Genomic DNA, 23,813 nt, shown 5'->3' on the forward strand with positions numbered 1-23,813 from the left:
TTTATCCAGGCTTGGGTACTAGGAGTGCCCTGTTGTGTGCAACCCCAGTGGCTGGGGCTGGTTCCCTGGCCAGGAATCAATCCTGGGCCATGGCAGTAGCACCGAGGCCTAACCACTAGTCCTGCAGGGACCCAAGTATACAAGGGACCTATTTGAGAGAAGATTGTATCCATTTCAACAGAACTGTTTTCAAAATTCCACTAATGATTTTCAAGCAATACCACAGAAATGCAGGAAATTGGTATTTCTCCGAAGATACCAGATGACCGAGAGTAACGTCATGTTTAATATGTTTAACCACCAGCCATAAGAGTCATTGGCTGACTGACTGACTGACTGACAAAAGCTATGGCTTAGGAATTATTATTTCTAAAATTTATCTGTTATTTTGCATAAATGAATGAATGAATGAATGAATGAATAAATAAATAAATAAATAAATAGAGCTGTTTGCCTATATCAAGGGGATTATAGCCAGGAACCTTGCTCCACTGTAAGAAAACAACAACAACATTTTAATCATTTAAAATAATGATAACAGTACTAATTTGATTAAAATTGCAATTTAAGTGTGACTTGAATTTTGTTACTGAGCTTTAGATTAAACCCATTCCATTCCTTGCTAATTAGGCTTATAACTATATAAAGAACATTAAAGTGATTGTACTCACAAGTTAGCATTTTCAGTAGATGGATAAGGAGCACACAGAGGCTGTGTTTGCAAAAATTCAAGAACATTGTGTGAAGTTACGGTTCCCATGTGCACTTATCATGACATACCTTCATCTAGGCTGTACTCATGTCCTTGCAGCTACTGTGATAGTTTACACTTTGATATTTTGTATATTTATGTGTCTTTATTGTTTGAAACTACACATTTTGAAACTTTTGCAACTATTGCATTTTATGTAGTCCTTACACCAAGGACCTGGAGAAACAACCGTTTCTTACTTTTTTTACGTTTTACATTTTACATGGACACTTTCTTAGTAAGTTTATGAAGGAAATCTGTTGCTATGCACATTCGTAAGCTTTCCTCTACCCCATCTATCTACAACTATAGGACCACCACTGACCAGACAGCAGGAGTGTGTGTCCACCTTGTGGGTGCATAGTTAGAGGCTAAAGCTTATCTTTTCCCACGTACACTGCATATTAATTGTCTTCTGGCATTTCATCAGTGCCGCTTCCTGACCACAGGACACTGCAGTCGCGGTAAAGACACCCAGCATGGATGCTGATACACTCCGACCTTATTGTGACACACCTACTAAGAAGACATTGCCATATCAGTGCCAGTGCTGTGCTGAAAATAAATCTTCCACCACTCACATAATATCTGGGCAGCAGTGGCCCTGTGGTGGTTTCTTTGTGTTAATAGAGAGAGTGCTAACAAACTGTGTATGGCAACAGGTCTGCTGTATATCTACAAATTGATTATAACTAGCGATGAGGACCCCCAGGTCTGGACCTCAGTAGTTGTAGGTTTTGGGGTTGTCAGTTTCAGTATGGAAACAGTGATGTCCTGATCATCCTGATCATCCTGATCATGTAGTGGCATACTGTAGTCTCCTGTGTAGAAAACCATGCGTGCCTAGACCCAATCAGCAATGACGATGTTTGTCAGCTGACCTCGGAGCAGTTGAAGAGGATACTTTAGGTTTGCCCATAGACTTAATCGCTCATTACATTTAGCTCTACACTTCCAAACAACTTGTCGAGAGGTATGCAAACACATATTATAGGCTGAAATCAGACATAGTTATGCTATAAATGTGAGAGTTTAAGAGAGTTTGTAAAATGCAAATTAATCAGAATGCTGCAAGCTATATTAGTTTGCTAGTTGAAGTAACGTAAGCTGATGGACCCCGCATTAGCTGTCAACAGAGTGGCATTTTTATTGTAGAATTTTTTTCAGAAATTAGCTAGAAGAAGCAAGAGAGAAAAGGAGGACGATAACACGCAAAGAAAAAGAGCGAGAGAGAGATGCAAATTATTTAACTTGATAAAATTAAATGGTGAAGCAGTGTGTAGCTTTGCTGTCTCACAGCTCCAGGGTCCCGGGTTCGATCATAACCTCGGGTCTACTGTCTACAGTGCAGAGTTTCACATGTTTTCCATGTGCCTGCGTAGGTTTCCACAGGGTTCTCCGGTTTCCTTCCACTTCCCAAAAAACATACCAGTAAGTAGACTGGCTACTCTAAGTGTGAGTGAGTGTGTGAATGTGTGTACATGGTGTCTGGTGATGGACTGGCATCCCGTTTAGGGTGCATTCTCACCCTGGGTTCATCGATCCCAGGATAGGCTCCTGATCCATCGTGACCCTGACCAGGATAAAATGATCACTGAGGATGAATGGATGCATGGGAAATAAAAACTTGAGTTAGAGCACTTTATGAAAGAATGGAAAAGTACCTGATAAAGATACCAAGTTAGGAGGTGTATGTATCTAGTGGCCACTAGGTGTATATGGTGTGTATGGATGTGTCTGTTGGAATTTCCATTGCTTGTCTCCATTACTTCCTGTTCATTCTTAATGGATCGGGTTTACTCAGTTCAATCCTAGCTGTTATGTCACAAAAACACGGCGCGGAAAAGACAAACACATTCTTGTGCATGAAGTCGGCATTCTCGACATTCCACCCGCACCTCAGGTGCCTTTGTCACCGTTGCCTAAGGGGCGGGGCTTCCTCACACAGTCACGCCCCCTCCCTTCTCCGCTGCCTGACAGCGCGAGGCAAAAACGCCTAGAGGAGCGCGCGAGCCTGTCACTGCAATTTGACGGTGAAACATGAACCGAGCTCGGCGAGCCGAATTCAAACCCCTGACTTCTCCAGTCCGACATTAGCACTTTCATCTCGATTGCTTTGTTTAAAAAAAAAAAAAAAAAAAAAAGCTTTTTTTTTTCTTTCTCGGAAGATCTGCTTTCTTGTAGGCTTTACCTCGCGTACCTGAGAGGCTGCCAGTCAGATCTCCTGCGCTGGATCACTCGTGCGACAAGATGTGTGTGGAAAGCGACGGATGCGAGCTGGAGGGCTGCGGCAGCGCGCCGGAGGTGCGCACGCTCTCGGGCAGCATGAGCGCCGCGCTCAAGGCGAACCCGGAGCTGCGCGCGTGCAAACCGGGCCAGAAATTCCGCGCCGCGCTGCTGCGATGCGGCTCTCCAGCAGCCGCCGCCGGGATCCTCAGCTTCGGCAACGTGCTCAATTACATGGACAGATACACGGTAGCCGGTAAGAAGCTGACGTCTTGACGTCTCCTTTGTGTTGGATGTGTGTAGCGCACGGGAATGCACCAGGCTCTCCTTTTTTTTTTTTTTTTCTTTTATCTTTTTTCTTTTCACAATCTCTCATAAACTGTCTTACCATGAATTTGACATCTCCATAGACTTCAAAATATGCACTCAGTGTGTTAACAGTAGAAAACGTCCTGCATTCTTGCTATTGATGACTTTTAGGTCTCTAGTGATGTAATCAACGCGGCCGGATATCAGTAACGACTTAAAAGACTCATCAGTGGCAGGATATTGACTTAAGTTTACACAATGTCTGATCAATAATCTGACTTTTGTGAAGCAAAACAAACGCATTGGGACCGAAACTCAGGCTGGATGTGTCATGAGCAAGTAATTGTTTTAGAGAGAGAGAGAAAAGAGCATCAGTTATCAAGGCGATCAGGTAATTCTAGCCTATAATTAAGGATCCCTTGCGTCATCATAGAGGCATCTATATTTATTATTATAAGGAAGTTTTACTAAAACTTGTCTAGCTATCTAAACCTAGAGTTCAGGTGTCATACAAAGTACCAGTGAGCTGCTTTGCGTAAAATTAGTTATAAACTAATTTATAGCTAGTTGTGCTTGCTGGCAATTTGTTAGTGTAATATGCACATGAATTCCTATCAAGATGGTCTATTGTTAATGGAAAAAAAAGGGATGAAAAGAGGAAGAGGGAGAGAGGGAGGCACAGCGGCTTAGTGTTAAGATGTTTGCCTCCAGGGTTGGGGGTTCGAGTCCCGTCTCTGCTCTGTGTGCGCGGAGCTTACATGTTCTCCCCGTGCTTTTGGGGTTTCCTTTGGGTACTCCGGGTTCCTCCCCCAGTCCGAAGACATGCATTGGGATTTCCAAATTGTGTGTGGTGTGTGAGTGTGTGTGTGAGATTGTGCCCCGCTATAGGTTGGCACCCTGCCTTGTGCCCCAAGTCCCCTGGGATAGGCTCCAGGCTCCCTCATGACCCTGTGGGATAAGTGGTACAGAAACTGATGTATGGATGGATGATAGATGATGGATGGATGGATGAAAAGACGGATTGTGATCTGTTTCAGACATTTGTAGTGTTGGAAATGTAGTTAGAATGGTGGTATTGATGAGAGATGGCTTAAAGTTGGTTCAAGCCAATTAAATATGGATGTTGAAGAAGCAGAAGCAGGCAACAGCGTTTCCATGGAAACTACTCCAAGAAGCTACTTTATGTCAACTGCGTAAACTAGAAGAAGACCCTGCTAATAAAGACTTATTCCGCTCATTTAACATGTCCATATTTAAGAATGATTTGATGGTGATCTTAGGTGGCGTGCCAGCTGGCTTTGGTCATGTTCATAAATAACTAATGGGCTAATTTCCAAGGAAATTAAAGAGAAAAAAATGATTTGGACCACAATTTATGAACATGTTTTAAACCTGAGTTTGAGATGATATCTCAGCCCATATATCACATGCTTCTTTCTTTAATTTTCATTCATTACTGTTGAACTTAGTGGGAAAAAATATAATTCCATCTTAAATTATAGCCTATTATTTGTCTTGTTCTTCTCAGCTATCCAGAAAAGCAAGTACGCTTATAATATTCATGTAGATATAGATTTATATACTCAGTCAGCCCAGGACCTGCAGTATTCCTCCTCAAGGAGAACACTTATAGTTTCTCAGACTGGAGCTCAAGTCTCAAAAGTTTGCTTTATTCCACCCTTAAGTGCAGTTTAATAAAAAGCTTTGATTCTGGATGTAAAAATTCATCCAGACAACACTTTTGAGAAGAAAACTGCTGTTCCTGAGCTCGCTGTCTCTGTTGTGGTCGCTCATTACTGTAGCAAAGTCAGTAACATGGACCACAGACTGATTAAGTCAAAGGAAGAAAGTGCAGACTCAGTGATGTAAAACTTCTAAAATCAGCAGCAGTCATTGTTGTACAAGGAGCAAATTCAGACAGGCTGTGTCGTTATGTGACAAAAAAATATATCTATTACACGGCAACAATTTATAATACACTCACTGTATTATAGGCCATAGAGTACAGAAAGCAAAAGCTGTGAATGTACTGTAGTGCCCAAAGGACTAAACACACACTGTAAAATTCTATAGAAATCATACGCAATTAATAAACACAGCCCTCATAGCCATCATCATCATATCTAAAACTCCTGTGTGGTGAGAAACTACTGAAGGTATTGAATTAACACCTGCAGTGATCATGTGATTCCTGAGAACGCGAGTATATAAGATGTAATGAGGAAAAACTGCATCAGGAATTTTTTTTAAGCATATCTTATCTGAGCATCTCAAAAGGTTCAGAGAGTCTTGTGTCAGACAGTCAGAAAACATTTGAATGTGGATGATGAATGTGAAGAAAAATCGTTATGTTGTCACTAGTGTAAACTGCATCTGTTTTGAACATTGGGAGATTCTTACTACACTTTTTATTCAACAACTTATGGAAAGCTGGAGTTTGCAGAGAGAGATATGTAGAAAGAGTGAGCGAGAGAGAGAGATGTACTGTATGTCGAGGACTGCAGTGAGATTGCAGCAGAAGAAGGTGTGTGAAGTGTGAAGTGTGTGTGCGCATGTGTGTACATCGTAGGCTGCAGCTGTGTATTGCACGGTGTGTCGAGCACTGGGGTTCTCCTCTACAGCTCCCTGCCTGGCTCATGCATTATGTATGCGGAGAGTGTGTGTGGTTGTGTGTATACATGTGTGTGAAGGGCTGAGAAAGGAGAGGAGAGGGTTGACGCAGCCATCCTGCAGTGTTAAGCCTGACCACTCATGTGTGTGCGTGTGTGTTGAGGAGAGGAGGGAGTAGGGGTCACGGAAATCTCCTCCCCATCTCTGTTCAATCATTTCCACTGCAGTCATACTGCCAAGAGCGTCCATGTAATGAGACTAAAACGTGTGTGTGTGTGTGTGTGTGTGTGTGAGGGACAGATGCAGTTAGAAAAGGGGCTTAGGGAAAATTTCGAGGTAATCCCTGACCTCATGCCTGAATCACTACATTGCCGGTAAAAAAGGTGATTGATTACTCCAGAGAAATAGAGAGACGAGCTGATGAGGTCATAAGTTTGGACGCACAGAAACACACAATGGAGTCTGCTGGTGGTCATGTAGAAGTCACCAATGCATTCAAAGCTCGTAAAGCTCATATTGGTTCAAGCTGTTATTCTGTCACACCACAGAAGAAAGCGTCCACGGAGGCAGGCCTTGCCGCAAAAATGCTGCATGAGCCTTTTACACTTTAACAAAGTCATACTGATTTTATTCCAGTATTAATTTTTTATGAGGCATTTCTTCTAAGATGAGGACGTTTTATGAGCTGTGACGATGCTGGGGAAAAAAAGCAATTAAACTGGATCGCACGGTGCTCCCTGTTCTGTGCATTTTGTCCCCCAAAACAAATTTCCCATGTGTGTTAGTCAAAAAAGAAAACAGAAATGCTCTTCTTTTGCTTTTTTAGCTCTTTAAACTTTGCGGTTTGGTGTCTGTGTTTAATTGGTACCTGCGAGGGATATGAGGTATACCGAGGTTCTAATTTGGCGCTTGACCACATGGTAAATATTCATGGTGCAAAGGCTGTTTTTAGGAAGGAAACGGAAAATAAGTGTGTTGTGAACTGATTGCTGTGTGAGTATGTGTGGAATATGAACTGAATAAATAAATATATGTGTGTGTGTGTGTGTATATATATACATGCAGATGCAGATTTACACCACGCTGCACCGTTTTTTTGGTCCGCTTTATTTCCCTATTGGCCCGTTGCTCTCTCTCTGCAGTGTGACCTCCAGCATGCCAGATAAATCAAACTGATGAAGTGAAGGTTGGTGAACTGCTTAAAGTGATTACATTTGTGGTTTGGCTTCTGCAGTGTTGCATTTTGGGGGCTGGAAGGACTGTCTCAGGGCAGACATACAGTAGGCCCCCTGGTGTAGGCTCAGATTATCACCCAGATAATCTGGGATTAGAATTTGAAGGAAGTGGCCACTTAAAGTTATTTGATCTACGGACGCTCCCCTTCCCCATGTCAGCCAGTTCGTCTGCATCTTTGAAGAAAGCACTTGACCAGTGCGTAATGTTTTATAATCTGGATTAAAGGGTTTCTCGCGGCATCTGTGATATGAGCGGGTGACTTAAATCCAGTAGCTGTAAGTCTATGCTGTAGGAAAACTGACACAGTGAAATATTTATTTGTTGTCTTGTATTCAAGATGATCCAGTTTAACTTGCCATCTCTAATAACACTGAGAGAAAATCCTCTATTACCACACACACACACACACACACACACACACACACGTACACCTACACTTGCACCCTGGTTGTCATCTCCAGCCCTGTTTCCTTCTGCCAAGACATGAGAAGGCGATAACGCCTATCAGCACATGCAAGGCGTGCAGCATTACGTCATGCTTCTCACTCCCGTGCCCCACCACACACACACACACACACACACACACACAAACACACAGCTTCATTTACAAATTTGCTCTTGCTTTTGTAACTCCTCTTATAATTGCATTCATTAGGATCTGAACCTGGATTTGTGCTAAATGTGGACAGGGTGGAGTGTATTAAAAAAAGAACTGTGGACGTTGAGAAAGAGAAAACACCTATCTACAGCCTGTCAGTGCTGTGTATTTTAAACACACCCACTACAAATTGCCAGCCTGCGTCTGTATTAAACTTTGAGGTTGGCTGCAGCCACTTCAGCCCTGACTGTCGCCTCTATCTTTTCCTTTCTTTCCTCTATTTACTACCCGCGTATTAAAAAGGCTCCCAAACAACAACTCCTTAGATCCTTGGGGAAAAAAAGCCTTAGTAATTGGATTTTATGGGCTTGTCTAGCTTTTTCTGGAACCCTCTCAAAGAACAAATGGCTTCCACTTCTGCTAAAGTTTATTTCCATATGCCTGTACCCGCTGCATGCCTTTTAAATCCAGTCTATATTGTAAGGTTGTGTTGTCGGTACGGCTAGGCCTAACATGATATATCCAGTACATATATCAAATTTAAATCTACAGATGCTGCATGTTTTTATTTGGGGAAAGTGTATCTTAAGTTATGTAATATCGTTAGAATGTGCATTAGTGTGGGAACAGCTAGGTAGGTGGCGAGCTTTGGTTTTAATCAGAGGTCTTCCTCCTGTCGCGATTTACAGAGATTTTCATCTCGTGTGTGTGTTTTTGTTGGGTCATATTTAGCTGATGGTGAAGCCTGCCGAATCACGAGCAGCTGGAAATAAGCTGTGCCTCTTCCTCCCTTTTCGCTCTGTGGCTTTCTTGTGGTCGCCGTAAACATTAGCCTGGCACGCTACTGCGTTTTCACTGACAACAAGGGCCTTCTCAGGAGGTCTGAAAAATGGAGAGAGAAATGCTATCTCAGTCATTTAAAACATCTCGAATGTGGGAAACGTGTACAACCCCCCCCCCCCCCAAAATGAATCATTTTTCAACCTAATTTTAGACAATTGTACTAATTTAACCTAATCTGTGAAATAATGAAATTGTAACACTTCGCTGATGGGTAATTTTTGCCTTTTCAAGAACAGAAAATGCTGAATAGAAGCAAAATCACCAGCCAATGCACTTAGATCATTTAAAAATAGGTCCGGAAAAAGGTTGAATAACCTTGTAATTATTTCATAATATCTATCTAATTTTATCTAATTATCAACTTTTCTCAAGAAAATGCTATCTTAGCAAGCGAAAACATGTTGATTATAAGCAAATTGATCTATTATTCTTCATTAAGAGGAAACAATTATAAGACTGTTCAGCTGTTCAGCCTATTTCCAGACATTATTAATAATCGTGAGCTTGAAATTCTAGAAATCTCCTGCCAAAATAATAGAAATAATGTGATTTCAAGGTCATATATTTGTTTTATAAATTATAAAATGATTCAATGTTTATATTCAATCCTTATTTAATGTTTCTACCTAATGATAACATATCATTTTTGCAGTGTATAATGCTAAATATTAGAAAAATCAGCTAATATTTAAAATGTTTTCATATTGCCCTGAGAAATAGGGAGTGAAGAAAACAGGAAAAAAACATATTTAAAACTTTTAAGCAGTTGATCTTTTAACACTGGCCAAGTGAACAGCCTACATCCAGGAATTCAGCTCAATGTATACAGTATGTGTGTGCTAGTGTATAAATACACATGCATGACACTCTCTGACAGATATCTAGCTTTTTCCATTGCAGTCTCACAAAGATACAGAAGTTTAAGCATTCAGTGACCCATCATTCTAAAATAAGTAGACCGGTGGCTGCTGGAGGCTCACCAAACCAGTGTGAGCTTTGTGTGCTGTGTTTTGATGGGCTCCTCTTTCACCAAGTCATGCTCTTTAAATGAAGCGTTGCTGCTTCATTTCCTTCTATAGCAATAGCTGTTGAGGTTGTAATGACCCCGCTGGTGCATTTGGGGGTCTGCTTTTAGCTCGATGCATGTCTGAACAGATACAGAGATTTTTATGTGTGTGTTAAAGTAAGTGCATCTATTTGACAGGGTGAGATGGCAGGTTTGATGGACAGATGAGAAACGGGGAGGAACTGGAGAGGGGCAGATAAGGTGACCCCTGAGGCGCACACACCTGCGTGAAAGGGTGTGTCAGAGAGGTTCTAGGTTCTATGGATCAGAGCTGTATGAGATCAGAGATGACCTCTGACCCCAGAATGATGTGTTTAGTATGACCCAGGATCCAAACCGTGTCAGGACTGGAAACTTATCTTATACTTGATCTACTCAATCAAGTAGCAAATCCGTGAAGCTCTTCAATACCACAACAGCATAATTACACAAAACTGAGTTCCAAGAATCCCCCTACATCGAAGCTGTCCATGTGCCTGATATATAATTGGATTAGATCCGCAGTAATATCAGGACGGATGATGTGTTTGGACAGGATTTATGCCCTGTGTCATTTATATATGCCTTCCACACAATCCCATAAATATCATCTCTAAACAAGTAGACATTTGTGGACTAAAACCAGCAGAGTAAAGCTTTGACTTTAAAGTAGCCATTGGAGTCTTTCCAGTGGCTGCACTAATATTTACACTGACCTTTCCAGCATGGCAATGTTTGTCGAGTCTTTATAAAGGAAGAGATCGTGTCATCTTTGCCCCCTATTCACGAGTGGCTGAGTAAATAATCAACAGCAGCCGGGGATTATGTAGCCTGTTTATCTCCAGGCCGAGGGAGAGCTTAGCATCTGTTGTGTGGACGTGTTTATGTTTGTTAACGCGTACATCTGTTCATATGTGAATTTGCCTTTGTGTGCTTTTATGACTTCTGTTATAAAGTGTATTCACACTCATGTGTGTGTGACTGATTTCATTTGCCCTGAGTAGTAGTTGTTGTAATAGCTTGATAGATGCAGTGCATTAAAAGGCAGAGAGGGTGTCTCAGGGGTATGTTCTGAGAACTGTTGGTAAATTACAGCACTGACTCCCTGCCGCTTTTCTGATGAATTTGTTAATGAAGAGGTCAAATGTCAGCCCTTGCTCCTCACCGCAATTGCTCCTCACCAGATAAAACTATTTTCAATTAAAGAATGGAAATTGGCTTAGATTTTCTCAAAAAAAAAAAAAAAAAAAACTGAAAATGTTAGAATTTTTAGATTCATCTGACATCTAATAAAAATATATATGTTGTATAATTATAATGCACAAAAATTAAACTGTACAAAACTGAACAAGAATAAAAATGACCATTTTTATTAATTATTTGACATGTGCATCTAATCAAAATATAACATAAAACTATACAAAGCTGAACAAAACTAAAAGTAGCTATTCGTATTAATTATATAACATACTGTACATCCAATAAAACACAACATATACTATATAAAACCTGAATTACACTTCAACTTATATAATTATAAAAATATATATACAATTTTAAGTTAATGTCTAAAATGCCCGTGTAATAATATATAATATTATAATATTTAATAGACTATAAAGCTATGTAAAACTGAAATGAGAATAACATCATTTTCAGTTTAAAAATGACTAGCCGTTCTATTAAAAGGTACAGTATGACCTTCTCAATTTGCAGAATTCTTCCCGCATGTGTTTAAGGGCGTGTATTTATGTAGAAGTGTCTCTTTTGGTTTCTGCGAATGCACACATCCTTGTCTGTGCGTGGGCGTGATAACATGTTATTAACGCTCGTTCCTCAGGTTTAAATTCCATTAGTGTTACCTCAGCACTGGTATCAGGGCAATGTTAACGCTAGAGACAGGTGTGCACTGGACAGACTGGCTTCCACTCACCTGTGATTTTAGACCATTAATCCACCTGAGGCTGGACAGTCACGCCTTGGCTTCCCGTCCTGCTCAAATGATTTCAGCATTCCGATAATACTTCACCTCTACTTGGTATGTTCTGAAAGGAGATACATCTTAAATCCTGAAAAAATATGCATGTACATACTGTGTGAACTCTGTATGTCCAAAACGAATTCACTGGTGAATGAAATGAAACGTCTGCCGGTAAGCACACACTGGGTTTGGCTTCCGTGAAGGTGTGTGTGTATTCATTCTCACAGCTGCGGAATGTAGCGGTGGCAATGTTCGGAATGTGCCGGACTGCTTGTTTTGCTTTCCCACACACAATTGTCTCTAATCGCTTTTCTCATCCCACCCATATCTATCACCTTAAAGGTTATTGAATCAAACCAACTTCACATAGCATATCGAAATATAAACACCTTGCCTTCTCCTATCATTTCACACACCCATTCCACTTCTTACTACACACTGTCATTGAACCATCTCATTTTTTTCCGCTGGTTTGCAGAGATGAAATATTGTAACAGATCGTTTCCCACATGCTAGCAGAGACTGGGCGAAGCTAAGACATGCTGTGTCTGCGGTGTGCATCCAGCAGCGGAGAATTAAATACCGCGCTGGAAAAGAAATGAGCTTAATCTCGATTTGATGAAAGAGAAATCGAGATAAATGGCAGAGCCAGAGTCAGGCCCTCTGAGAGCGTCGTGCGAAGGGATCGAAATAGCACTTTCCCCAGCGAGGAAACAGATTTAACAAGAACGGCGTGTGAGCTGGTGTTGACTGGGGTGAAATGGAGGTTTATGGCGCTACAGTCAATTACAGCTACCATAGTAGCCCTTGCGTACACTCCACATATGTTTCTAATTCAGATATGGATTTAGTCTCGGCATCTTGTCAAGCGTATGTGAGCATACAAAACCGAGAAACCGCCAGCACTGCCGTCTGATACTTGCTTATATATTGGGTCTGATATACTGGGTCAGTTTTCACATTTCTCTCTCACAAATACTAATAAAATTTTTCGATTTGGATGCAGTAGGATTCTACATTAGGATTAAACCATTGTGCTGATACCTTTTAGTGATAATAGTGACAAACCCAAAGCCACAATTTCTAAATATTGCAACATTAAGGTGACCTATGTAGCTTAGGCTAGGGGCTGAGTTATTTCAACCATTCTCTGTCTTTAAGAAGTTTACTTCTATTCCAATACCAATGCATTATTCAGAAACAACAGATAAAGTGTTTTAAACAAATGCAGATACAAAAAGGAAGCACGCTATTTATTATTATAATTTTTTTTTCTTTTAAAAAGCTTGCCTGAAAGGGTCAAAGGGCACCTGGTTGAGAATGGGATCCCATGGGACGCAACCTCCGTGAGCATGTGTGGGTGTGATAACATGTTTTGTGTGGGTGTGTGGGTCTTCTCCCAAGAAAACGTAGGTGGATTGGCTATGCTAAATTGCCCCTAGGTGTAATGAGTCAGTAAATATGTGTGTACATGGTGCCCTGCAATGGATTGCCATCCCATTCAGGGTGTATTCCTGCCTCACACTCAGTGTTATGATGATGCATCATCTTTAGTAACTGCCTGGTTAGGGTCACAGTGGTTTAAATTAGGTTTAAATTAGTTTGTTTGTATTATGGAAATAGAACCAACTAAATTTGTTAGAAACTACACCATGCAGGAACAAACAAAAATAGTAACTGTGCAAGCGGGATTGAAAACAGCCCTGTATGTATCTCTAGTTGAGACCAATTATGAACTGGAGTGATGTAGCTGAGGTTGAGGAACTGTCAGAGCCAGAATTCACACATCATGCTGACAGTGCTGGCATTTCTACCTCTGAGTATTTTCCCCCAGGGGTTTCCAGTGTTTCCAGGAGAATAATGGTAAGGTTCCTATTTAGGCTGGTTTAGGCCACGCCCATTTTGGGTTTAACTCTGAATACAGATATTTGGAGCTCTAAGCAAGTATAGTGTGCAATCTACATTGATTAATTTAGGCATTTCATTACCACAACTCTTTATTGCCATACATAAATAAATGTAGAGTGGAAAATACGAAAATATTACTAAAATATTATCGTAAAATATTACATATTAGCTTGAAGCGAGTCCCATCTGAAATTGGAAGCATCAGGTTAAAATAGATGTTTGTGCATGACAGAGAAGCACAAGCACTGCAATGTCATATAAGCTAATCATTCTATAGCCCTTTTGTACATTTCCAGATGTAGTCAAACTGTGCGTGCTCTCCAGCACTAGGCCTGTGTTTTTGCATACAGCTTTTGCATTTTAAGACTTTCGCCCTTCAGAAAATGGGTGCTATAATTTGTGAGACAAAAGGGGCAGAAGAGCGTGTAGAGTAGGTAGCTTCACACACCAAAAAGTAGGAATCAAGTGCAGGAGAAAGTTCTAAGCAGGGAACTATGGTTAATTACATGATTAATGTAATTATGGTTAATTAGATTAACCATATGCATATGCGTATGCTATATATACAGTATTTATAGAAGATTTGAGTGCAGGGGGTTGTTACAGGTTTCACAGTTATAGCTGAATTCAGTTTCTGTTTTATTTATATAGCGCTTTTAACAATAGAGATTGTCGCAAAGAGAAATCGGGATTTGCAGAAATCGGGATGTAGATGTAGATAACTAATGAGCAAGCCAGAGACGACAGTGGTGAGGAAAGACTCCCTGAGATGACATGAGGAAGAAGTGGACCCAGACTCAAAAGGGAACCCATCCCCTTCCGGGTGAAACTGCATAGTGAAATGCTGTTCAGTATGAGTATATTGTGAATAAGAGTCCAGGACAGTGTTTATGATTACAGCAGCAGTTCTTAGGTGCAAATCCATGTTAGATGATCTAGTTCCTGTTCTGCTATGACGGTATGTGGTGCTGACACAGTCCTGATTTACCAACTTTATTTCTATCCACAATTTAACAGACTATGCAGACTATGAAAAAAGTTTTCATAAGCGTGTGTGGCAGGAATGTTAGTTTAAAGATTATGACTCAATTCTGGAATGGAGAACTCAAATCGTAACTGATCCCAACCACACAGGTAAAAATTTTTTTCATGTAGAAACAGTGATTATGCATCTCCTTCCTTCTTCCAGCTCTCCTCCACTCTCTCTGGCCGCTCTGACAGGAGAGTAAAGGCTGCAGTTTGTTGATGCTAAATTGAGCTTGAAAAACCAGCCTTCAGGCTTTTCCAGCTTCGGTAGCACTGAAAAAAATCAGACGTGCCCAATTTAGCTCTTCTCTTTTCTCTATTTCTTCACTTCTCTGTTTTGATTCTTTCTCGCTCTCCAATCTATCTCTTGTAAATTCTGAGAACATCTCGACCTGCTGCTTGAAGCTGTATCGATCTTTCTAGTTGTTCTTCTCAGACAGTAATAAATTAAACATCTGCGTAGCTGTATCTCACCCCATTAACAAAAGTCTGAAAACATTGTCTAGTCGAAAAAACACTATTCGCAAAGCATTTGCTTTCAAAGCCTTTCATCATCCCTTATCAAAGAAACAGAACGTAAAGCCTGTGAAAAGTCTCTTTGTAATTCCATGACTGTTGCTACCTAAGCATGTTGTTTTAGACAGTTCAATTTACTGTCTCACATTCTCTGCCTCAAAGATGTTGGCTAATTAAAGCAAGCGTAGCAAGCGTCCTGCGCTGCACATGTAAATGCTAGTAATTAAGACATCTAATCAAGCAATTCAGTCCTTCATTCAGCGCTAATTATCCTCAGAACGGGGCTCTGCTGACCCTCTGGCCAAATCCCACCCACACCACACACTGCTATTTAAAAACCGAGTCGTGTATCAGAGCAAGAAAGAAATAAAAGGCATAAAAATAACAGTGATTACACACAGTCGCACATAGTAATGTAATATTCAAAAAAATTAAAGTGGATCATGAGGAATATTAAAACTCCACTGTCAGGAATCCACACACAGGTGATCCACACAACAGGCTAACAACTAAACCAGTGGTAGTGTTAGCATCAGAGCGAATTGCTGGCTCATGAGTGTTAGAGCTAATGGTTTGGAGTTCTTGCTAGTGCGAGGTCAATCAGATGCGTGTCAGGGTTAGCGCCAGTGCTAGCTGACACATGTTAATGCTGTGGTAATTGAACTGCTTGTATTATAACCAGTGTAGCATCTTAGCTGCTTGTGTGCCCTTAATGTGTCATCTCATTATGCCAAAGTGGTCCGTCTCTCCAGCTTAATGAAACACTAGTACATTTTTATAGCAGGATGAGCTAAAAGCTGTCAAGAAGAGAGTTCTCTTTAAGTGATTAGACCCTCAGTGTAGCCTTTTCTTCTATTAGCATATCTATTGTGACATTGTCTCACTGTGTAGGGGTCAGTGGGTGAGTATGGAATACTTTTGCCATGCTTCAGTCCATTTGCTGCATGGATATATGTCTGGCAAGTTAGCTCACAATTCTCAAGATTATACATTATTGATATGCTGTGCTGTATGTCTGCCTAGTATCTCTGGAAGACGCTCTCTCTTTCTCCCTCTCTTTTGCTTTTCGGTCATAAAATATTTACCAGTAGTCCGTTAGAACGGAAGGTACAGTATATGCTTTTGCTAGAAGAAGTCTAGGTTTGTGCTTTTGTTTCGGAAAAATTGACCAACATAATCATTGTTTCTGTGGCTACAAGTCCGCTATGTGTGGTTTTGTTATTTGTGTGTGAGGAGTGAATATTCATCTGGACTAATCATACCCTCACTGGATGACACAAACACTTGTGGGGGATCAGAGCAAAAGCTCATCATATCCAAAATGGATGTAGGAAAAAAATTAAAATAACAACTACTAAGCCTGATGCATGTATAGTCTATGACTGTATAGGGTACTCCAATGGAGGTCCACTAACAACTGCTAATTCTTCTCTAGCTATATTAGCGTGTGTGTCTTTGTTGGTGTTGATTTTGTATGCTGAATCTGCTCCCTCCTTTGCTGCTATTTCCTTTCAATATTGATGAAGGCTGCTTTAAGCAATGGTATAACTAGGCACCTAGGACTATAGTAGCTAGTGTTAAATGACATCAGGAAACATAGCTTTTTTAAAATACTGTGTAACTATTGAGTGTACAATTGAGACTAAAAAGATTAAGATTTATAATTTCTTTCCTATTGTATTAGTGCACTATATGTAAATTATGGGTGGCATATTGGTGTAGCGGGTAGGTACATATGCGTGTGTGAATGTGTGTGTGTGCATGGTGCAAAGGACTGGTGTCCCATCCAGGGTGGTTCCCCGCCTTATGGCCAGTGTTCCTGGGATAGGCTTTGGATTCACTGTGACCCTGACCAGGATAAATTGGGCTTTAAAATAAATGAATTAATTACATACTAGTAACCCCCCCATAACAATGGTCATGCAATCTCAGATCAGCAATACACACTTCTGTCACACAGGAAAGATCCATGACCTCGTCATGCAAGATAAAAGCAGTAATAATGAACTCCTGGTGCAGAACAATATAGGAATTTCGTAACACACCACATACATGCTCCTTCTCTACCACATGTACTGTTCTCACACATCTGCACCATGTTTGCACTGAGAACGTGGGCGTTTATGGAGTGGAGTGGAAAAAGGGAAAAGCGTTCCCCCTTGTCTGCCTTGGGCACGTGGCCAGCACTAGGCGGGAGGAGGAAGGACCCGCCGGTCAGGAGCCCGCCGACCACAGTCGGGCATATTTGTGGCTAGCCCTTTCTCTGCTGCTGCACTCATTTATAGTGTGCTCACTGTAGAGGAGCTAGAAAGCTAGAAGACAGACCATGATTTGTGGGATGGGCTGTTCTCCCCTCCCTTCAAACACACTTAATTGCTTGCACACACACCACACACACACACACACACACACACACACCACACACACACACACGTTTCCCTAAGCTGTGGGTTTTATATTGATCCCCGTGACACATCAAGAGGGATTGCCCCATGCTCGAGTAGGAAGAGAACGAGGGATGGAAGAGGAGAGGAGACGAGAGAAGAGAAGGATGAAGGGAGCAGCAGGATGTGTTTCTGTCAGCAGCAGAGCTGTGAGTCCATCGTTTCACAGCACAAAGAGGAACGGGTGAGAAAATGCCTGAGCGCACAACAGAGAGGAAACGTTTCCTTACCGCAGAGCATAGCGTTACATTTACACAGGATATGGAAACGTATGCTCGGCCAAGGAATTCTCATATGCAGTTTGACCTCACTGTGCCTTCTCTTTCTGATTACTCTGAGCTTTGCTTATTTTCCTACACTCCCTTATCCTCTTCCACGATCCACGATTCGTCTCTCCTCCACCACAGTAAATAGGCCGATCAACTCTCTGCCCTATCCCTACCCTACTTCTCTAAAATAGCACGATGGGGGGGTGTGTGGGTTTCGCGGTTCTCTCAGGGGAGCGGCAAAATAGGTCTGTCCTACTCCTACAACGTACTTCTCCCTGTCTGACGACTGCTCGAGAGACACCAGGGTCTACATAGTGACGTGTCAGCCCTAAAATACCTAGCCTTGGGTGTGTGAATAAAACCCCCTTCTTTGTCAGGGAGTGCCGAAGAAGAGAACAGAGTAGCGGTTGTGTTTGCCCAGGCCAAACTGATGACTATGTTTTGGTTTCGGCCCTGGAAAACAAATTGTCATGTCATTTTGGTCAAGACTCCTCAGTGGGGAAAGAATTCAGGCTTCCCGGTTACGAGACTGGTGATATTTCATAACAAAAAGCAAACCGAAAAAGTGCAAGCTATCCTCCCAGCTTCTTTTGCTCCCACTTGGCATAAACTCACAGTACAGTCTCACTTCAGGCTGCTTCATCTAAACAAGGCAGTTTTCAAACCAGATATATAATGGGAATAGGTTCAAAGATGCATCAGCCAAGCATGCACAATTACCCCTGGTCCTAAACAAATATCAAATGTGTAATAGGTACATCAGTAGGCTAAAACTATATATAGCTTGGCCATGACCTTGAACAAATTCCTTTGAGGCCACCAAAAGCATGTCGTTTTACCCCCACCAACAGTGAAATGCACTCCTCACCAGTGTATTGACCTGTGGATGGCAGACGGACAATTCATGGATCCCCTGAGACAAGCCAATGTGGTGAAAGCATCAATAGCACCTTGTCATCTACATGCATAATGGCTTCATTTATACATAGCTCGAATGGATCTGTTACTTTATCCAAGAGAGCTGGACTGAAAATAGCTGACGCTCTTTTGCTGTCGCACTTTGCTTTTAAACAATTTTTAAACACGACATTTGACCTAAACTGAAAAGCAAACATCCGAATGAATCTGTACAACTTCCTGCATAGTTGTCTTTTATCAGATGCTAAAAAAACAGACAGATAAATTAAGGTTAACTTACAGTATCAGCTGAAAAAACATAACTAATGAAACAAAGGTCTATTTTTCATAGACCACAGACATATCAGATACATCATTCAGGCTTTGTCAAAGCATAATCTATGCTGAAATGATGAACATCCTGCTATAACTTCTGGAAATAACCCAGCGTATTGCTAGCAATGTTCCGCATTTGAGTATGAAATCACACGGCATGATGGAGTGGCAGAAACAGGCAGGACGGCATTCTTTCACCCGAGTAAGTATGTGTTGCGGTATCTGCGTTCTGCCACAGCAATTCCAAAAAAGCCTTCTGGCTCTGTGATACAACCACCTGCAAACAACACTTGTTCAGAAGCACATAAAGCCGTGTGGGCAATTACACCTATCACATGTAGCAATAAATAACAGTCATGACCATATAGTACAGAAAAAGCTGTGTTTTAGTTATACAATTTTTTTTTGCACAATCCTCTCTGCCTTCTGTATCTGACTTCACTGATCATTGGTCAACCCTGACCTCTCCTTGTCCGCATGTCCGGACTTTGTTACTATGGCAACAGAGGTGGGTAGCAGAAGGTCGATGATGCCAGTTTGGCCATTTGGGCCATTTGCATGCCGCTGTTGTTGCCCACACATGGCTAGTCCTGCCAGGCAAGTGATAGGAGCACTGACCTCCATAAAGAAATGATGCAATGTGCAGTCACAGTTGTTGTCCTCCATTTCAGCCAAGCTGAAGATTTTAGACTGCTGTTTTCCAGTTCATGAAAGTTTTTGCTCTAAATGGTTGGGTGCCCCGTACGGTCCTGGTAGATGATTCAGGTTGCTGTTGCACCAAAGGTTGCCGACTGGAAACAGGAAGCTGGTACCAGAAGATAAGAGGGATTAGGACAAGCGCAAATAACTGGTATACAACATACATCTGTATATGCTACTGATGTAACCGAATACTAATCTGTTATTTAGATTGAACAGATTTGTTCTAAATGAATACAAATACAGATATGAATAGGAGGTGCACTATTCTTTTTGAGACTAGAGGTTGCAACAAAAACATTGCATAAGTGCGACGTTTTTACTTTCGTGCGACTCTTGTGCAACAGTTGCTTGCGACAAACAGTTGGTTGCAGTCCTTACCAACAGAGCGAAACAGAACGAATTAAATATGTTAGAAAATATTGTGCGCAGGTACAAACAAAAATAATTGTGCGAGCAGGATTAAACAAACAGTCTCTAGTTGAGACCAATGATGAACTCGAGTGATGTAGCACATACCAAGAATTCACATACCATACCGACAGTGTTGTCATTTCTTCCTTTCGGGTTTTTTCCAGTGTGTTGTCCCTTGTTTCCAGAGGCAAAGGGCTTTCTTCTTAAGGCCATGCCCACATCAGATTTAAATCCAAATACAGAAAGAAATATTTGTAGTGCTAGACAGATACAGTTACGCTACACCCCTAGTGTACACCTAATATGGCAGATTCCTGAATGATTCAGAGCAGCCTTGCCTGACACCTTCTACCTGCCAATTCAAATCAAACCAAGTTGTGAATAAATCATTCCAAATCTCTTCGCTGTATGGTATTCTTTGAAGAAAGTAAAAGTCCTGTCATAAGCACCTTTCTTTCAAGTAACACTAAGGAAAAACTTGAATTGCTTCAGCTGGTTTATCCGGTATTTTATAACACTCTATATAAAGTACTGCTGGGCATGACGGGTACAGTGCAGTTTTGGCGGGCGATCTAGCACCATCTGGCACAGGGATCCCCTTCCTGGTGGGGGATTTGAGAGCGAGACCGAACAGAGGTGGGTGACTGGCTAATTACAGCGCTACCTGCCTCAGACAAGAAACAGAAGGACAGGGACCGTGTCTGAACAGTGTTATCCAGACCCTAGCTGCCAGCAATTGTTATTTTAGCTCAGAAATCAGTTTCCAAGAACTTCGTTTTCCCCACAGACATGTCATGCTTCTGTACCGGGTATTTGGTGTTGATTGCTGGGTTCAGGTGTCTTGGGAGCTGCAAAGATGAGACCCATTAGGGGGGTGAGAACAGGTTTGGGAAGCACTGCTATAGCTTATAGCTGGAGGAAATACTCAAGGGAAAGTAGTGCTCAAGAACCCAAAGACGTAAGCCTTTATAGGGACTTTGGATAGCAGAATGAACAGAAGTTCTTTACATTGCATATGCCGCAACTTGGAAAAGTTCTTTAGAATGGATCATTTTTCTTTAAAACGCATCTCATTTATGCAGATAATGCAGAAATTAAAAAAAATGCTGCAATCCTGTCTTACTATCACAAGCCCATAGCTGTATGAGCAGATATAATGGAGTGATTGCAAATTTATTTATGTAAGATAACATATTTATATAAGATAACGCTTAATTTCTGGCATTAATTCAGGTCTCAGATCCAAACAAACATGACTCTTTCTCAGAAAAAAAGTATCTACCTTAACGATGTGACCGTTAGAAAGAGAATCCTGATTGGCTATGTCAGAATGTGAGCAGGTGGCTGCGTCTCGCGCGACAGGAATGTTGCATCTTGCGAGAGCGAGTTCACACCTGCCCATGCCTTTTTGTCTAGTGACAAACCAAATGATGGCAAAGCTCAGGAAATGTAGTAATATGAAGCAGGCCAAGTATAATAATACAGTAAATCAGTAAATAAATAATAAATAGGATGCAGTACAAGAAAACATTCACGATGAAGTACAGTATAAGTAAGGCAGCCTGTGCGCGACCTTCTTGCCTTCTTGTTTGTTTATTGAAACAAAGGTAACTTTCAGGTAGCTTGTCCTTGTGGTGTTATGCACATAGTTGCACATAAATTATGCAAATTCAATTACTTAATTATACAGCAAAATCCCTAGTGATGAATTAACACCATTAGAGTTTGTACAAGTCCAGCTAGACATCAAATAAGTACTCTAAACACCGTGGGTGTTAATTCGTTTCAACACTAGGGATGACTTGGCTGAGATATACTGCAGAGCTACTGATGCAATCGCACCTTTTTTTTTCTTGCTTAAATTGTTTTTGTTTTTTTCAGGGAAAAAATCCCACTAAGCTATAAATAGCCCGTTAATACATTTGAACAAAACGGGTAGTAACGTTGTAATGAAAAGATCGAATACTTAGCCTTTGTGACACAAATAGACATCATACACCATGGTGGTAAGGTCTTCAGGGGCACATGTAACAAATCAGGATTTCTCACTTAGCTGATTAGGTAAAGCCACAGTGCGCTTTTTGGAAATCTACCCACCTGCAGGGTTTAGTTCCAACCCTAATCCTATACGCCTGATCCTGCTACCTGAAGTGTAGCTTAAGCACTGAAAGACATTTGAATAGATCTACGGTCAGTCATGGAATAGTGTATTAGTGCAATAGTGATACAACATTGACACACAGCAGCTGGACTAATATTCAGATGTTTCGAAATGCTTTATTTGGCTGGACAAAACCTAATGCTTCCTTAAATCAACTTTTCTGACAAGAAGATTACTTAGAATTTGCTATTTTGTTCACTGAGAATAGGAAGTGAGGATGTAAGAATGATTAATGGCTTTATATTGCCAGAGTGAAATTGTGCTGGAGAATGTGTGCTTTCAGTGTTACTTGTTAATAAGCTAGAGGCAAAGACTTAAAAATGACATCATAAGGGTTGATGAAACTCCATAAAACAGTATTTTTAATATATTAGAAAAATCGTAGTGGTCGATATTGCCCAAACAGAATTGTACGCTATTTAAGGGGCCTTATGGTACTCTGTGAATACAACTAACAGTTTTACTAAAACAGATGTTAGGACACTAGTACTGATTCTCTCTCTCTCTTTCTTCCTCTCTCTCTCTCTCTCTCTCTCTCTCTCTCTCTTTCTCTCTCAGGTGTGCTGCTCGACATTCAGCGCCACTTTAAAGTAACTGATAGCGGAGCTGGCTTGCTACAAACAGGTAAGTCTCTCCAAATCCCATAATTACACTGTGCTGCAACCAACCACTAAGCATGAAACATACCCCACACACCCACCCACCCATACACACACACACACACAACCACACATACAACCACACACCCCCTATACATGCTGAAACAGTCTTCTCATGTGTGAAGGGACCTATTACCAGAAGCCACTGAGCTACTTAAATCCACACTGAATGGCACAACAAAAGGATAAAAGAGCAACTAAAAGGTCTGCCACCTCTCCTAAAGGTTCCCTTTTCCTCCATCCACCTCCTCCTCTCTCGAAGTCTGGGTAATTGTCTGAATTAAAGCTTATGTTTCGGTATAACAGGAGGCTTGATGTGGACTAAACAAGACCGACCCTGAATAGTGATCCTGCACTATAGCTCAATGTGACACATTCAGTTCAAGAAAGCATATAGTATATCAGAACTCTGCTGAACGTTATTTAAAGGAACATGGTGAACAGGACAAGTAATCATGGAGTGCTGTGATTTCTGAGCTTCCGAATTCACTGTGTGCTTCCTGTCGCTGTGAGGAAAGACCTGGTTTATACTGGAGCGCAGTGTGTACTTGCGAAGTCAGTGATGCATTTACATTTTTTTGCTATTTGGTCATTTTTTTAAAAAGCGGCGATTCAGTGGCAGATCCAAAAATATAGCAATTTTCCACAGTAACAAAAATATTAAAGAGAAAGTAAAAGAAAACACAAAGCAAAGAGATGGTTATCTGCTGCTGATATCAACAGCGCCATGAAGATAAGTTCAACTGTAAAAATTCCTTACGTCAAAACAAAAAAATGAAAGACACAGTAACTTTTATTATTGTTTGTTAGTGGGATGGTACGACTTTTAGACCTTTGAAAAAAAGTACACCCACCATTAGAAGGACGTGTTGATGGAGTTGTATA

The 23,813-nt window shown here is 41.1% G+C and overlaps 1 protein-coding gene across 1 annotated transcript in view; it reads left to right on the plus strand.

Annotated features, from left to right (window-relative positions):
- The first annotated feature begins 2,746 nt into the window (after positions 1–2,746).
- spns2 (SPNS lysolipid transporter 2, sphingosine-1-phosphate) overlaps positions 2,747–23,813 on the plus strand; it is a 73,615-nt gene continuing 52,548 nt past the window's right edge. The window contains exons 1-2 of the mRNA XM_034300521.2: positions 2,747–3,233; positions 22,828–22,893. Coding sequence (XP_034156412.1) covers positions 3,002–3,233; positions 22,828–22,893 — 298 coding nt within the window. The 5' untranslated portion in view covers positions 2,747–3,001. The remainder of the gene's footprint in view (positions 3,234–22,827; positions 22,894–23,813) is intronic.

This window comes from Pangasianodon hypophthalmus, chromosome 27 (assembly GCF_027358585.1).
Source record: "Pangasianodon hypophthalmus isolate fPanHyp1 chromosome 27, fPanHyp1.pri, whole genome shotgun sequence".
In the NCBI taxonomy this organism is placed as follows: Eukaryota; Metazoa; Chordata; class Actinopteri; order Siluriformes; family Pangasiidae; genus Pangasianodon; species Pangasianodon hypophthalmus.